At 56.4% G+C, this 16794-nt stretch overlaps 1 protein-coding gene across 1 annotated transcript; it reads right to left on the bottom strand.

The window, feature by feature from the left end:
• Nucleotides 1-15063: 15063 nt before the first annotated feature.
• NEUROD2 (neuronal differentiation 2) lies at nucleotides 15064-16212 on the bottom strand. Its single transcript, XM_061175930.1, has one exon. It carries the CDS (start codon nucleotides 16210-16212, stop codon nucleotides 15064-15066), a length of 1149 nt encoding a protein of 382 aa, XP_061031913.1.
• Nucleotides 16213-16794: the final 582 nt, after the last annotated feature.

Here is a 16794-nt window from a genome sequence, read left to right as displayed (position 1 = left end):
AACACATTGGCTAAGTACCTATTGCATGCTGCGCCCAAAGTTTACCATGGCAACAGAACAAATACTACAGTCCCTGCCCTCAGAGAGCTTACAGACCAGCAGGAGAGACAGAAAGAAACCAAGTCAAGAGTTAATAAAGGACTTCTCTGGTGGCACGGTCATTAAGAATCCGCCTGCCAATGCAGGGGACATGGGTTCTATCCTTGATCCGGGAAGATCGCACATGCCGCGGAGCAACTAAACCCACGAACCACAACTACTGAGCCCGTGTGCCACAACTACTGAAACCTGCAAGCCTAGAGCCCATGCTCCACAACAAGAGAAGCCACCGTGATGAGAAGCACACACACCGCAACGAAGAGTAGCCCCTGCTCGCCGCAACTAGGGGAAGGCGGGGCGCAGCAACGAAGACCCAGCGCAGCCAAAAATAAATAAATAAAATAAATAAATTTACAAAAATAAAATGAAGAGTTAAGTAAAGTGCTGCAAAGGAAATAACAGAATGCTGAACTAGAGAATAACCAGGGCACCACTTTGGATAAAGACATCAGAAAAGGTTTCTCATGGGGGTGAGGGGACAACTGAGACTTGAAGGGTGAAAAGGAGCTGGTCACAAAAAGAGTGAGAGGGAGGCGAGGGGATTGATTTGGGCCAAGAAAGCAGCTCAGTCCCTAGGGTGGGCAGGTGATCTTTCCAATGTTTGCAGAGTGGAAAGAAAGGCCAATGAAGCTGGAGCATGGAGAGGGAGAGGCAGAAAATGACACTGGGGAGGGAAGCAGGGACCAGACCCAGCAGGTAAGGAGTTTGGATTTTATTCTATGTGCTAAGGAAGCCACTGCAGAATTTTAAGACAGGGAGCGAAAGGCCCAGCTTATATTTTTAAAAGATTACCCTAGCTGCTGTGGGAGATTGGATTGCAGGGGGGCAAGGTGGGAGGCTAGAGCAGAGACTCAGATGAGAAGTGACATGAGCTGGCTTAGGGGGGAAGCACTGAGGAAGGAGAGAGGAGTCTGGACTCGGGGTACATCAGTGGTTTTTGGTGAGAGTCTATATGGAGAGTGAGAGGTAGGGAGAACTTGAGGATGACTCCCAGGATTCTGGCTTGAGCAACTAACTGGGTGGTGCCATTTATTGATGGGGAAGCCAAGAGAAGAAACAAGAGGGAAGACATGTGGACAATGGGTTCAGACTTGGAATGGAGACCCTCTAGAGGCTTCTGAAGGACAGAGATCTGAATGCCCCACAACAGTGGGGTTCCCTCTCACCACCCCAATCCTTTGCTTCCTAGCTTGCCCTTCAGCTTTTCTGCAAGTCTAACTTCCACTCCTGCTGTGCTTGGGAGTGCATGCCTCTCAAGTTTGGAGAGAGAATGCTGTCATTCATTCTCAATTCCCTTTAACTGCCTAAATCCTGAAATTCTACCACTAAATTTATACTATACTCGTATGCATTGAGCACCCACTATGGGTCAGACACTGTGCTGGAAGCTTTAGCAACATTATTTCATCCAATCTGGCTAACCACTCTTTCCATAGTATTAATGTAACAATACTAATAGTGACCACTTAATGACAACTCTCTCGAGCTAAGCCCTTTACGTGAACTGTCATATTTAAATCACACTGAGAAATAACCTGCCCAGGGTCACACAGCCAGTTAGTATTGAAATTGGGATGAGTAATCTAGGATTGTCTCCAGTACACCAGGCTCTCTGAGGAGGATGAGGACTTCATGAGGAGCGCGTGACTGATGGAAAGGAGGAGCCATTCGGATGCCTTTCCCCTCTCCCTCACTCATTCTGTCCCAGATGAAGCACAGAAGCAGCAGTATCCTCCCAGACTTACCTGGGTGCAGAGGGCAGGCACGCCTGATGGCAACCCCAGGGCCTGCACCGCCCGTTTGTCGGGGAAGGAACAGTTATTATAGGAGCTGCCAGACCCTTACCGTGGTTGCCTGGTATCATTGGAGGGAAGTGCCCACTCACATGATGAGGCGTCCTGTGACACAAAACCTCCCCCACACTCTAAGAATGGCTTGGGCGTTTGTGTATGTGTGTGTGCATTTGTGCAGGAACCGGTACAAAAAGGGCCAGGTGACTTGCACACATGTGCAAGCCGTAATAGGCCTGCCTCCCATGCATTTCCCTCAGGATATGTGTGTGTGTGAGGTATCTGGCTGTCTAGGCCCTCACAAAGGCAAATAATCTGTACATTTCTTCATGCCCGTGACTGTGAGTGGAGTTCATGCAGGATGGAAAGGGCCTGGCCCCAGTGTTGAGTTCTGAGCTCAGTTCCCACCTCTTCCTGCCTGTCTCCAGCTCCCTGCATCCCCCTCCACCTCCCCCCTTGCCAGGGCAGAATGCCCTCAGCCTGTGCCGGCTGGCACACATGCCACATGGTGACTGGAGCACGTCTGGGCAAGGATGACGCCCCCCCAGGCCCGGCTGGGATACTAAGCCACCCGCTCCTTCCCCCACCTCCAGAACGGAGCGTCCCCATCTCGTCCCCTTTCTCAGCCAGGGACACAGGGAGCAGGCGGGGACACAGCACAGACAGATACAAACACACAGATGCATCCGAAGATGCCCACAGGCGTGTGCCCCAGAGAGGCACAGACACGGGCTTCACACAGGCTTGGGTACACTCACATACACACACACACGCACAATCACACACGCCGAAAGAAACTCGTGGGCAGTCACCACTTGCACAGATCCCAGCAGGCAGAAGTAGACCCGCTAGGGTCCGGCCCCGCCGGTCAGGCAAACCCACCCAGTGCCTCTGTCCGTGGTGCTGAAAGCAGACAGACCTCTTTAGAGAAGGAAGAGATGGAAAGAGACTTGGGATAGGTAATGGACAAGAAAGAAGGAATGGAGGAGAGAGAAGAGAAGGGAGGGGGAAATCCACAGATAAAGGGGAGAGAGAGAGAGAGAGAGAGAGAGTGTGTGTGTGTGTGTGTTTAGAAGATACCAGGAAAACCAAAGTATTGTGAACACTGGGACAAGGAGAGGGAGGTGATAATGGAAGGTGATCTCAGTCCCCCATTCCTGCCCAAGTGCAGTATCAGGCTCAAGGATTTATCTATCCTTGCCTTTCAGGGCCAAGAATGAAAAGAGTTTGGTAGGGGTACAATGGCATGTGAGGGACCCTGGATGTGTGGTTTCTGTTGACCCCCAGTTGTCTTTTTTCAGGGTGTCTTCTTGCCCTGGAGGATCTTAAAACAGTAGAGTAAGGAGAGAGACACCAGGGAAACCCAATAATGACCCTGCAAATAGCTCCCCACATGATTTCTTATCCCAAATGGTGTTGGGCAAGTGGACAACAATGTTGATCTGGATTTGTTCTGGGATTGCAGGGGTTTAGTGACTGCTTAATTTTATCCACAAGATTGGATTATGGGTTTCTATCTCCCTCTCTTGAGATAAAAGCTTCCCTCTGGTAGGATTGTCTAGTAAGAATGGATCTCTCACCAGCAGCCTCTTAGTTGTGAAATTTATGGAACACGAGTAATGCCCACTTTCCTGATTGGGAGGGGAGGATTTCAAGGACCAAAAGGTGTATCATATAACTAGGCAAGAGAGAATGAAGGGGAAAATGAGAGAGAGAAAAAAGAGGAAAGGGGAAGAGAAAGAATTGTGAAGATAGAGGATGAAAGAAGGAAGGGAAGAGGAAAGAGATTGGAGAAAGAGGAAGGGGGAGGGTGGAGATGCAGATGGCAGCAGTGAGAGCGGGCATGAATGACCCAGACAGACTACAGTGTCCAGGGAAAGGGCAGAGGAAGAATGCCAGGTGGAGCAAATTGCTTCTCTCGAGCTTCCCAGGGGCCCAGATTAGACTGGAAGTCCTGGAGCTGTTCACAGTGGCATCATTCACCCAGAGCTTCACGCAAAAGACCCCATGGGCCTAGACTATGGATGTGAGGAGAAGCTGCCCTAGCAAACAGGGTGGGTGAGGTCAGATGCAATCAAATCTGCCTGTGTGTTTCCCCGTGGGTGGGACGGGAAGAGTGGGTGCCTCCTTGGGGGTGTTTCCACCTATTTGCACCAGTGGCAGGAAGAGAAAGCCACATGTGTGGAAGATCACTGGAGAGTGGATATTTGACTTAGGATGAGGAGCAGGCAGAGGAAGAAGAGAAGCAGAAGGAGAAGAGTAAGTGGAAAAGAAAGGATACTGGATCTCCTAAAGTTTTTTTGACCTTGTAATTATTCTTTCTTTTTTTCCTATCAAGAGGGAAGAAGCCAAGCCTAGGGCAAAATGTGTGTCCTTACCTATAGTATAGGTGTAACCAGAGTCCCAGCTTCATAGGGTGGTTGAGATGATCATCAGCTCATGTATAATGCTTGTCAGTTACTGATACATAATAAACTCCAAATATATGCTAGTTTCCATATTGTTGTTGCATCTTGGTCTTGCACTAGGATCAGTTGAGAAATCTTTCATGTAGGACTAGACCTTCTTGCTACAGTCTCAGGTCCACCTTTGGGCACTGTGGTAGACTGTGATTTTCCCAGCTTTTCAAATTTACTCCTAAAGAGAAGGAGCCAGGAGGTTTGCTGGGGTACAGAGGGGGAACCTCATGGTCTAGGGAACAGGGTGCCCATCAGGGTCATTAAGGATGTTTTCCTGGATTCCTGAAAAAGCTGGACCCTTGACCTACATCAGTGTTTCGCTGCCCAGACTGGAGCCTCAGCAGCCCCCCCCTATTCAGTGCTGGTGCCCCGGTCCTGCTCAAGCCTGTAGGGATGTGGACATGTGGGGCATTTCTTCCAGACTGCTCTCCCAACCTCGATTCCTTTTCCTTTTTTCTACCTACCCCTCACCTTCTTTCTTCTCAGGAATCTAGTTGGGAGAAAAGGAATTCCCTCACTATTTAGAGGTGCGGGATTTCCCCACCCTTCACAGGCCAAACGGATGGCCTCATTCTGGAGGTCAAGGAAGCATGTGGGGGCTGGCACAAGGAGGGGTGAGGGGTGGCAGGGCAGCCCCCATGTCCTCCCATTCCCCCCAGCTCCTGTCTCATCACTGTCACTATTCAATCATAGCAGATGGGCTGCAGCTGTGAGCGCCAGCCCGGCACACAGGCTGGTCCGTGCCACTTGGGAGAGAAGGAAGAGAAAGGGAGGGAGGGAAGGAGGAGGGATGAAAGGAGGAGGGAGAGAGGAAAGGGAAGAAGAAGAGGAGGAGGAAAAGGAAGAGAGTGGAGGAGGAGAGAGATGACTTGAAGAGAAAGAAGACTTGGTACCTTTTATGCCTCTCCCATCCCAGCAGGAGAGCAAAGGCCAGGGCTGGGCTCACAAGCTGGGCAGTGCCAGGCGAGATGGGCATATGCCCTTGATTACTACCAGGTCCGCAGGCCAAGCCTCCGCAGCCGCCACGGCCTCATAAATCAGTTTTTAAGTAGCAACCACATGGACATTTCCCAGCTGAGAGGCCTGGCCTCTGTTAGCCCAGCTAGGGCAGCCCAGGTGGAGGGGCAGGTGCCAGGCCAAGGCAGGAAAAGAGAGAGGTTGTCATCAAGGCTTGATGGGCAATGGGGTCGGAGCTTGTTCAGGGAAAACCTGGGGGCAGGGGCTCCCACCAATAAGCAGTAGGTAAGAAGGTGACAGGTGCCTGGTAGTGGGCCCAGAGCCCCCCGTTGGGGCTCCCAGACCTGCGCTGGGTCCCCCGGGGGGAGCTGCTTATGCTGAGGAGGATGGTGCTGCCCCTGGGACCTCCTCCCTCCAGGTCCCCCTCCCACTAGGAATCTATGTGAGTGTCAGGGCAGTGTGAGGGCCTGTGCACTTGGGTATCTGAATGCGCTCACAGCTCCTGTTGGGTAAGAAGGTATGTCCCCACTATCCAGCCCAGGCCCAGCACAGACCAAGTATCTGTAAAACTGCTTGAATGAATACGTGATTGAGTGTGAAGGGGGCCAGTTATGTGTGTTTACAAAAAGGGGAGCATTCATATCTGAGTGTGTATGATCTCTGAGTCTGCGTGTATGTGCGTATGTGAAGGGTGTCTGTGGGTGCTCTGAGGAGGTCTAGTCTGACAGACATCCTTCCACATCCTCCTTTGCAGGATCTCCACCCCACACAGCCCTCCTGGGCCCTGATTCTCCCCTTCTGAGGACCCACCAGTAGCACGGCAGCTCCTGAATTTCACACCCCCAGCCCGATCCCCAGATTGGCGTCCCCTCCTCCTCCCTGTGCAGGCCAGCGTTGGTGGCTGGGGGTGGGGGCTTGGCTGAGGATGCGGGGAGGGTCGGGAGTCCCGCCCCTGGAACCGCGGGCAGAACCGCGGGTGGGGCGCCCAGCCTTCCTGCGCCCGGTGTCTCTTCCCCGGGTGAACAGATGTCTCGGAATTTTAGATGTGCTCTCCGCCCCTCCTCGCAATACCCCCCCCACCCCAAGCTGGCACCGGCTGTGGTGTGGCGCCCTCCCTTCCCCCACCTCCGACAGCAGAACCGGCTGATGGATCGGGGAGCGCGGCCGGAGGCCTGGGCCGAGGGGCGGCGGAGGCCCACGGGGTCGCGGCAGCGGGCTGGGCCGAGTCTCGGAGGCTCCTGGCGCGGAGGGAACCGGGGCGGCGCGGCCCGGCCTCTTGCCTTCTCTCGTTCCTTCCCTTCTGCCGCAACTCCTCAGCCCTGTCTCTCTTCGGTCCTCTGTCCGCGATCTACGGTCTCTCTGCCCCACCCCAGAGCCCAGCCGCGTCTATGCAGACCCCCTCCGCACAGAGCCTCCAGCTTTGAGACAGAAACACCTCCTGGCAACTTCGGCGGAATTCTTCCCTCCAGAGACCCCTTTCCCTGCATTCCGTGAGCCACCCCATCCCCAGCTGGCCGCCCGCCCGCCCTCAGTAGAAACCCGGAGTTTATCCGGAGAACATGGAGGGAGGGCAGGAGGGGAGGGGGCTCCAGTTTAGGGAGGCTGAGGAGGCTGGTCGGCCCGGGCTGAGAGACACCCAAATTCTCTAATCACTGCTAATTAACGAACAATCCAATTCCGTGGACCCCCAACTCGGGGAAGGGGGGCGGGACCCGCTGAGGGCAGGCGGGGGCCTTGGCAGGGCTTGGCAGCCGGGTGGTGCCAGGCGCCCTCCCCCACCCCACCCCACCCCCACCCGCCAGCATTCCGAGGTAACAGGCATTTGTTACCCAGCTCGTGCCAGGAGCGATTGGCAGGTTCGAGCAGGCACAGTCATTCCGCACACAGCTGTCCCTGTGCTCGCTCTTCTGATATGGATTCTGTCAGCTCCAAATCTGAGGGAGACGAGCAGACAGCCACACAGACAGTTACAGACACAGACACAGACACAGACACAGACGGTGCAATTGTCTGGAGGACACAGAACTCCACAGATATTTTTCTTCCCTGAAAAAAAAAAAACTGAATGAAAGAAAAATAAGAAAGGCTCCCACTAATTTGGGGAGACGTGTCTGAACCCCTGAGAGTGGCCCTCACTCCTTCCATCCTCCCTTGGTTGCCTGCCCAGACTTTTCCAGCCTCCCCCAGCACCCTACAACAGCATCCCTGAACTTCAAATCATTGCAACTAGAGTTGTTGCAACCAGAGCTCCAGAATTGGAGCCTGGGAGGTCTGCTCCCTGACCCAGAACCCAGAATTTCTGAATCCCTGCAAAGCTCTAGAATATCACCAAGGTGTAGGTTCCAGTTGTCTAGACTCTCTGAAATTAAAAACTCCAGAACTCCCACTCCAGGGCAAATTGTGCCCAGTGCCCAATCTTTGGATCACCTTCTCCATTAGAGAGGGGGACCTGGGCACTGCCTGGTGCCCTGGAATGGAGGGCCCCGCATGCCTGGTACTCACCGGCTGTCCCCAGCCTTGGCAACCAGCCCAAAATGCAGCCTGCCCTTTGACTTAGGAATGTGGAAAGGCCCCCTGACTCCTGCCCCTTTCTGGCACTCTTTCCCAGCTCCAGTTCCCATCCTGACCCTCCACACCGACGTGGACTTGGCTATTCCACCTCTGCCTGCCCGCCCCGCCCCCCTCCCCGCGGCTGTGGGAGCGACCTGGTTGGTCACTGGGCATCTGTGAGCAGGACGGGCATGAAGGGCCACTGGGGTTTTGTTCTCCCTGGGCAGCCCATGCTGGTGGAAGAAGAGGAGGCAGGCAAAGGGGGCAAAGAAACTCCGCAATGTCGGAGGAGAGGGCACGGAAGGGTTTGGGTTGTGGTTTGTTGGATTGTTTTTTAGATTTTTTCTTTCTTTCTTTTTTAAAGCAAAAGCCCCCATCCTGTGTCATCATTTTTATGGGATCTGCAATTCTGGCAAAAATCTGTCTTTAATTTAGCTGTCCATATAAAAATCCTCACTGTATAATAATGAACAGATGCCATGGAATTTAAGCTGGAGCCTCGGCTCCTCCCCGCTTTCCCCCCGCGCCTGGCACCGGGCACAGGGCACCGGCTGAGTGGCACAGACTGGCACCAACGCGCGAGCGAAGGGTGGGCCGGGGGCGACCTGGGCTCAGCGCCAGGGCGCTGGGGTGGTGAAGGGGTGTCCAGGCGCCGGGCTTAGCCAGCGGGGAGCTTTTTTCGTGGAGGCACCAAGGGAGAAGTGTTTGAGGAATTTTTCTGTCTTTTGCTACAAAGAGATCAGTAGTTAAGGATTTTGTTTTGGTTTTGCTTAGGGGCTCTGTGATTCTTCTCAGATTTTTTAAGAAAGCACCGCCCTCCCCCCAATATAAACCCAAGTGTTTTCGCTGTTTTAACTGAGTTGTTTTTAACCCACCCCCTGCGCGGCGCCCCGGCCTCTGCCTCAGAGCCCAGCCGAGCGCTCGTTCGCTGCAAGCGGGATCCGTTCCGCATCCGGCCGGCCCGCGGTATCCCGGGAGCCGGCGCCTCCGGGGACTCCCGGGCACCTCCCGCAGGGCATGAGTACCCTGCTGCCCTCCAGGAGTGAGGCCGGATGTGGCATCTGATTAAGGAGCAGGAGAGATGGAGGCAAGAGAGAAATCCCTACTTGCCCCACACGATTCGCTTGCTTTTCCCAAGGGGAAAGAAAAAACTCTGCGAGTCCAGTGTCCCCTGCTGCCTCCGCCTGCGGTCGAGAAAGCAGGCATCGACTCGGGATTGAGGGGTTGGTTCTGAGCACCCCCCCCCCCGCCCACCTCTCGCCTTTAATGCGACTCTGGCGAGAACAGATGTCCCAAGCCGGGCGGACTGCCCAGACCCCGCCCAGCTGTGCCCTTGGCGAAGACTTGGCTGAGGGTAGAAACTGGCACGCGGGTCCCCAAAGGGGTTTGGGGGCTCCCTCGGCCCTGGCGGGACCTGACTTCGCAGCCTTGGCCTCCTGGCTAGCACAGCCTCGGGCGGGAAGTGGAAGCGCCCCAGAAAGACCTGTTCCTAATTCAATTAATTCCGAAAAGAGGAATGAGACGCAGACAGAAGTGGAGGGAAGCCCAGAGAAAGGTTCGAATAACGGAACACCGGGCACACACTCTCGGCTCTGGAACCCTGCAACCTCAGTCGGCCTGGGAGGCTGCGCTGGGCTCCTGCGCTGGAGCGGGCAGGCAAGTGCACCCAGGTGCACATCTGGGCAGCGTCTCCACCCAACGCAGTGCCCCAGCTCCTTTGGCACAGGCAGCATCTAGGGGTTCCCTCGCCCTCTCCCCCGCCCCGAGTGCCCCAGCTTCTCCTCCCCGCACTAGGGGGCTGAGGTTCCCATTCACTGGCAGCTGCCCCCAGAAACCGGTTGCCCTCCTGCTTGTGAGCCCAGGCTTAGTCTGGGCATTCTCATGCTGGCACTCCTGAGCAGCTGGGGTGCCCCTACCCCATTGCTTTAGGGTGGAGAAAATTTCAGAGAGCAAAACGACCCTCCCAAGGTGTCTGTGCCCTTTCTTACCGCTTCTCAACCAGGAAAACTTTGTCCAGAATTTTAAAAGAATGAGGAATAGAAAGGCAGAAGCCACTTCAGGATTTGGAAAAGGAGCAGGCTTTCAAGACTTTTCACCGCTCAGGTCGTCACCTCCCCTCTGGGCCTGTGGCCAGTGCCTGGGCACCCAGCCCTAAAGAAAGAAAAGTGACAGTGTCTTGGGCTGTGAGCTGAGAAGCCTGTTGTGACAGCCAAGGCCCGTCTGCCCCCTCCTACGTCTCACCCAAAGAAAAAGCTTTCTCCTTTGAGCACATATGGGCAAGTCAGGTGTGGAATCCTGTGCTCACCCCTGTTGTCACATGGGGGGCCTGGGAGTGGAGGTCAAGGCCAAGGCTGGTCAGGCCTGGCCTCCACTGTCTCTTTCTTCCTGCCTTCCTTGAGAATTAAACTGTGGAATCTAGAACTATCCCTCCGTCTCAATGTTCCCTCAAATCAACAGATTCCTCCAAGGAGCAGGCAACTTCAGGTTAGAGATTTTGGGGAAGAGGAGGAAGAAAAGGTTGCCCAAGAGGGAATGAAACCTCTGACCCCTGAGGGGGAATCCTTGCATCTCCCAGCTTGTGGACTTTCCCATAAAAGGGAAAAAGAGAGAAGTAAACACAAGACAGTGGAGTCTAGGGTGTGTCAGGACTTCCCTGTCGCTGACTCCAATGGAGCTCAGTTTCCCTGGATTGTACTCAGTGATTTATTGAGCTGTCCCTCTGGGTGATGAAATCAGAGCTGAGGGTTCACTGGAGGTTCACTGGGGGGTCAGGGTCCAGACCCTGGCTGAAATAGGGTTAAATGGAGAGGGGAGAATCAGTAGTGCTTTCCCTCTCTTTCCCCTGATGTACAAATGGCCTGGACTCAGAGACATCTCTATTTCCCAGTCATTTCCAAATGCTGGACTTTGAACGAAGGTGGGAAAATCAAGAGGAGGATGCCCTCCGGATTGATCTCGGCTCCAGCCTTCGGTTTGGCAGCCCAGGGGTTGAGCTGAGACGGCTGGTTCCTGCTTGGAGATCCGGTTGCTCAGGCTAGGGCAAGGAGGGCATGCGACTTCTCCCCTTGCCCTCTCCCTCCCACCGCTCTGTCCCCTTTTTTCCTCCCCGCCCCCCAAAACACACCTCCTTCTGTTCCTGGAGCTTCTCCGTGTGTGTGCGCAGAAGCGGGAGAGCAGCGAGAGAAAAAGGCCTGCGAGGGGGAGTTTGGGGCCGTGTGTCCGCGCGCATCTTCTTCTCCTGCTCATCTCGCCATCTCGCCATCTCGCCAGGGAAGTTGAGTGTTGGGGAGGGGGACGATGGGAGAATAGAGCGCAGCCGGAGTGCAGGGGGGGGGGGAAGGGTCAGGAATTGGGAAAAGGGCGGCTCACGAGGACGCCAGTTTCACAAGAAGCAGAGGCGCTAGGGATCCCCGCCCCATAAGGGGCCCAGGGCACTCCATCCGCCCGAAGTGACCACAGACACAGCGGCCCAAGGGTCGTCAGCATCCTTGGAAAGGGCTGGGATCCGGCTTCAAAAACAGAATCGAGCCGCGTGGAAGAGCAAAGCGCAGGAGTCTGTGGTTTGGCCCGGGGAGCCACGTGGAGGGGTCTTTTGCGTCGGGCCCCAAGCCACTTGGATGCCACCCAGCCCGGGACTTCAGAGGGCGTTCTGGGAAACCAGCTGAATGGGAGGGAATCCCAATTAACCTTGCTCTTAGGGCAGGATAAGACTCAGGCCTCGGGATGTGTACCGAGTTCCTTTTCTCTCCAGTTGCCCCTGCCAGGCCATGACCCATGCCATGAGCAGACCTGACTCCTTCAGATTTGGGTCTGAGGTTCTCACTTTGGTCCATACTCCATGCAAGAAGTGAGGGAGATTGAAGGTGGGCCGACTTCTTTCTCCTAAGAATAGGGGTGATTTAGAGGTCTATAAGAGCCCCCCCCTTAGACCACCGACAGGGGCGAATCCTCAGAACGAAAGGCCCAGTTCTAAATCTCACGCTAGGGAAGCGATCCTATGAGAATTCCAGAGAAGGCGGTGAAATTTGGAAAGGATTCCAGTGAAATTCTCCGAAAACTGTGGGAGAATTCCGCCCAGAATTCCGGCAGGCCAGGCATTGGGAAGGGCCTCACGCTGCGCGGCACTCCCCGGAGCCAGGGAAGCTCGGCCTCCCTCTGGGGCAGGAAGAAAGCGCGAGGCTGGACGAGAGTCAGCACCCGGGAGCGGACAGCTCCTGGCCCGGTCCCCGCTCCGTCCCATCCATCCCGGGGTGGAGGAAGGAGGGCCAAGTCTCTACTGGGATGGTCATTTAGGGGAGCCACCGCGCTCAGGGTCAGAGAGTATAATCCGATCTTCCCTTTTGCACCTAGGGAGTCCTTCTTCAACTACCTTTCCCTTTCCCCCTTTGTCAGGGTGCTCTCATTTTGGGGTCTTGGATCCAACCTTTAAAAGCCTCAGCGTGCCTGACCTCAAACCGCAAACTCAACACTCCAACGCCCTAAAACGAGAAGAAATATTTATGAAATATTTATGAAATATTTATGAAAAAATAATTTAAATAAGCAGAGTCAGAAACAGTCTGGTCCTGGTACTCCTAAGTGTATTCAGGCTTTGTGATGGGGGGGGCCTTTGGGACTTAGACCCCTCTCCAAATATTCCAGGGGGCACTGATGTCTGGAGGGGGGGGTTCTTTCCGGGAAGTCAGTTCAGAGCAGTCTCTGTCCCTGAGGCTTGGAGAAAGAGAACTCTGGGGCTATCTTGCCTGAGAGGGGGAAGCGGCTTGGGCCGAAGGCTCCTCCGAGGCGCCCTTCTTCCGTCTGCCTAAGTTGAGGGCTTCCTACTACCGGGAGCTGCACCGGGCAGGAAGGGGGTTGTCCCTGTGTAGACCACAGGGCTTCTCGCGGCCCTGTCAGGGGAAGCTTGTGGCTAGGTCAAGCTCCACTCTGTCTACCTGGTAGACTCCTAGACTCAGGTCCCCTCATAGAACTCTGGGGTGTTCCTCCAACTTCATCAACACCCCTACAAATTTCAGCATTCCTGAGGCTGAAAAAGGCTGATTCCCTTGAGTCCACTGAAATTGCAAATTTAAGACTGAAAAGACTTCTTCCATTAATAGTTCATCCTCATAACCTTATAGTTTTCTGTTTTTGTTTTTTATTTTAAAACACCCCTGTCTGGCTCAAATGGTTGTCTCTTCATTTCTACACACTTGCTTTTTGCAACAGTGAGCAGAGGGTTGTAAAATGACCGACTGCTCCCAACTCGGTCATTTTTCAGTGATGAAAAGATATTTTGTTTTCAAAAGAGGTGCGCGTGCATGTTTGGGAACTGAAGGAGTGTAATGAGATTAGTGCAATGCTTTGTGCTGGGGGCGTGTGTGAGTCTGTGTAAGGTCTGGGAGGGGCAGAAGTATAGCTGTTTCGGTGCCCAGTGGGTGGGTGGGAGGGGGTTTAGTGTGGGAATCCTACCCAGGAATGCCCAGGGTCCCTCTACATGGCCACTGCACAGTCACTTGACTCTGTTTCTCCATCACCCGGAGTCCCAGCTCAATCCCCCGAATGAAATGAGGCCACCGTGAGAAACCGGTCCGGCTTTGCATCTCATTTACATAAATATTTATTAATCGTCATTAAACTGAACAGAAACACGCAATGCACTTCGGGTGTCCGACGGGAGTTTCATCTTCACTACAAGAGGAAGGTAAAATTGCGTGTGAGTGTGTGGGTGAGTGTGTGGGTGTGTGGCCTGTGGGTTTGCATCTTTGCAGGGTGTGTTTGGATGCCTGATCTCCTGCCTCCGGTGGGAAGAGGTTCTCCTTTTGCCCCCTTTTTTGGGAAGTCTCCAGAAGGAGCCCTCAGCCCTCTCCCTGCCCACCTGCCAGCCAGAGCCAAGAGGATGTCTCGGACAAAAACCCCCTCTCCAGACACTGGAAATCGCCGGGCGCCTGGCGCCCACCGAGGCACAGTCGGGCAGGGGCGGGGCTGCCTCCAGTTCTCGGTCTCCTCCCTCATCCCGGGAAGGGACAGAGTTGCCTGCGGGGAGCGGGGGTGTGCGGCGAGCTCTCCTCCCTCTGCCCCCAGACGCCCGCGCCGGGGCTGCGTGTGCGTGCGGTGTGGTGTGCGTGTGTGTCTTCCATGCAAACCCTCCCTCCCCAAACCGACCCCCCCAACAGTTTGCCATTCCATACAAATTTGGAAACAGGTTTTTAAAAAACAGCAGGACGCACAACGGGGACGGGGCGGGGGAGGGCAGTGGCACTGGGGCCCCAAATCTCCGAGTCACTGATTGTAAGAACCTGGGGAGGGGAGGGGGCAGCGCCGGCCCCCACTTCACCAAAGTGCACAGATCCGCGCTTGGGCGGCGCGGCCCGCGGGCCGGGGGGGGAAGCATCCCGGGGCCGGGCCGGGCCGCTAGGCTCAGTCAGAACCTCCTTGCATAGATATTTGTGTCTTTTTATTATTGGTAGTAGTATTTTTTGCCTTTTATTGCTTCTAAAAGTTCTTACTGCGTTTTCTCTCCGATCCGGACTCTGCGTTCGGCCTCCGTCGCCTCTTAGCTTTTTTTTTTTTTTTTTGTATGTTTGTTTGTTTGTTTAAAAAAGGGAAAAGGGAAAAAATGGATTCTAGTTACAAATTGTCTTGGCCTCTCTCTTTCCTTCAATCCACATTCCCTCCCGCCAAAATTAAAATCACAAAACGCTTAGACTAGGGGTTGGGGATGATGAGGGCTTCCAGGTCCAGGCTCTGTGCCCTGACTTCTGCCCTCTTCAAGAAAGAGGGGGAGCCCGGCAGCTCGGTGTCTGTTCTAGTAATAATAATAATAATAATAATAGGGGGAAAACAGTATCCCACAGCTCAGCTGCCCCCTTACCAAAGCCTTTGGGCCTGCAGGGGGAAAGGGGAAGAGAAAACCCAAGTGCAGGGATTGGGAATTGGGGGTGGGGGATCTCCAGGGAGTGCCCAAAGAGGGGTCCCTGTAGAAGTACTCCCTGGGAAAGAGGAGGAGGGAACCCCTTGGGGAGAGAGAAGGCAGTCCCCTGGGGGAAGCGAGGCCCCTGGGACGGGCCACCCACAGGTAAGAGGACCGCGCTGCCTAGGAGAGCGGCAGGACCGGCAGCCCGCTCCCCGCGCCCCGCGCCGGAGTAGGTGGGGTGCCCCTGCGCTCGGGGGACCTAGGGGCAGGGGTGCGGGCAAAGGCAAAAGAAAAAGAAAGGGGCGGGCGCGAGGTCTCAGTTATGGAAAAACGCATTGAGCTCCTCGTACACGGGGCCCCGGTCGTGGTGAAGGTGCATATCGTAAGACAAGAGATTCTCCGAGTGGACGCCCCCGCGCACAGCAGACGAGCCGAAGACCAGCCCGTGGCCCGTGGGCCGCGAGCCGGGCAGCGCCGAGTAGTGCATAGAGTAATGGTAGCTCTTCTCGTGGTCGGGCGACGAGTCCTGCTTGAGCGAGAAGTTGCCATTGAGACAGAGCGGGGGGCTGAGCGGGCCCTCGTACTCGGAGCTGTTGTAGTCCGGGCTCGCACCGCCGCCGCCAGCCGCCGCGTACAGCGTCTCGTAGGCGGCGCAGTAGCCGTGGGTCCGCAGGGCGTGCGCCGCGCCGCTGCCCAGGCCGCCCGCCGCCTGGCACTGTGCGCCCGCCAGGCGCGAGCACGGGTACGGGTAGGGGTGCATGGCGAATGGGCCGCCGGAGCCGTGGAAGCGGCCCGTGCCGTCGGCGCCCTGCTCAGTGAGGAAGTTGCGCGAGTTGAGCTGCAGGCAGCCGGCCACCAGGTTGGTGGTGGGCTGCGACAGGCCCTTGCACAGCGTCTGCACGTAGGACACTAGGTCGGGGCGCTTGCCCGAGCGCAGAATCTCAGAGAGCGCCCAGATGTAGTTCTTGGCGAGGCGCAGCGTCTCGATCTTGGACAGCTTCTGGGTCTTGGAGTAGCAGGGCACCACCTTCCGCAGGTTGTCCAGCGCCGCGTTCAGGTCGTGCATGCGGTTGCGCTCCCGCGCGTTCGCCTTCTGCCGCCGCAGCTTGGAGCGCTCCAGGCGCGCCTTGGTCATCTTGCGCTTCTTGGGCCCGCGCTTCTTGGGCCGCTCGCCCTCTGCCTCGTCCAGCCCTTCCTCTTCCTCCTCTTCCTCCTCCTCCTCGCCCCCCAGCTCGCCTTCCTCCTTGACCTCGGCCAGCGCGGCCTCCGGCACCTCGTCAGCACGGAGAGGGACGGGCTTGGCGGCCCGGGCGGGCCCCGGAGCCCCGGGCCCCGGCGGAGGCGGAGGTGGCGGCGGCGCCTCGCCCTTGTCGCTTCTCGGCTCGTCGTCGTCGCCGTCGCCCCAGCTGGCGAACTTGGGCACGTCCGAGAGGAGACCGGGCTCGCTGAACAGGCGGGTCAGCATGGTGCCTGAGGGCGCCCGGCGGGCGGGAAGAGGAGAGAGCACAGAGTTAGGGGAACGCTGGGGTCATCCCGACCCCCGTAACCCGCCTCCACCCCCGAGTCCGGTGCGGGTTCCCGCCCGGGGGGCCCTGGGTGCCCACCTCCTCCGCTTGCCCCACCCCGAGCCAGCCCAGCCCAGCCCCGCCGCCCGCCCGGGGTCTCGGCACAGGCCCTTTCTCCGGCGCTGGGCCCCGGCTCCACCCCTCGCCTGAACGAGGGGCCGCTCCCCGCGCCGGTCCTCTCCGGGTGTGGTCGGGGACAGAACAGGGGCTTTAGGGAGCAGATCTTTCGCCGGGGGAGGCGGCGAGATCGCCAGGAAGCCTCTTCTCTCCCGGCGGTGGAGGAAGGCTGGGCGGCCGCGGTGGGGCAGCTGCCCCGCTCGGCGGCTCCGGCGGCCCGGGCCCCGCCGCCCGGCTCCCCCGCCCTCCCGTGGCTCTCACCCCCACACTCCCTAATCCAATTTGCAACTTGGCCGCGCGCCGCCCTCGGCTCGGCCCCCACCCCCGCAGCCCCAGTTCCAGAGGCGGGAGGATCGTCTCCTCCA

Source organism: Eubalaena glacialis, chromosome 19 (genome assembly GCF_028564815.1).
Source record: "Eubalaena glacialis isolate mEubGla1 chromosome 19, mEubGla1.1.hap2.+ XY, whole genome shotgun sequence".
Classification (NCBI taxonomy): Eukaryota; Metazoa; Chordata; class Mammalia; order Artiodactyla; family Balaenidae; genus Eubalaena; species Eubalaena glacialis.
This window is presented reverse-complemented; position numbering and strand designations above follow the sequence as displayed.

Bases quoted from the DNA above. Each gene is read 5' to 3' on its own strand.
- NEUROD2 (XM_061175930.1), bottom strand. From the start codon at position 16,212: ATGCTGACCCGCCTGTTCAGCGAGCCCGGTCTCCTCTCGGACGTGCCC.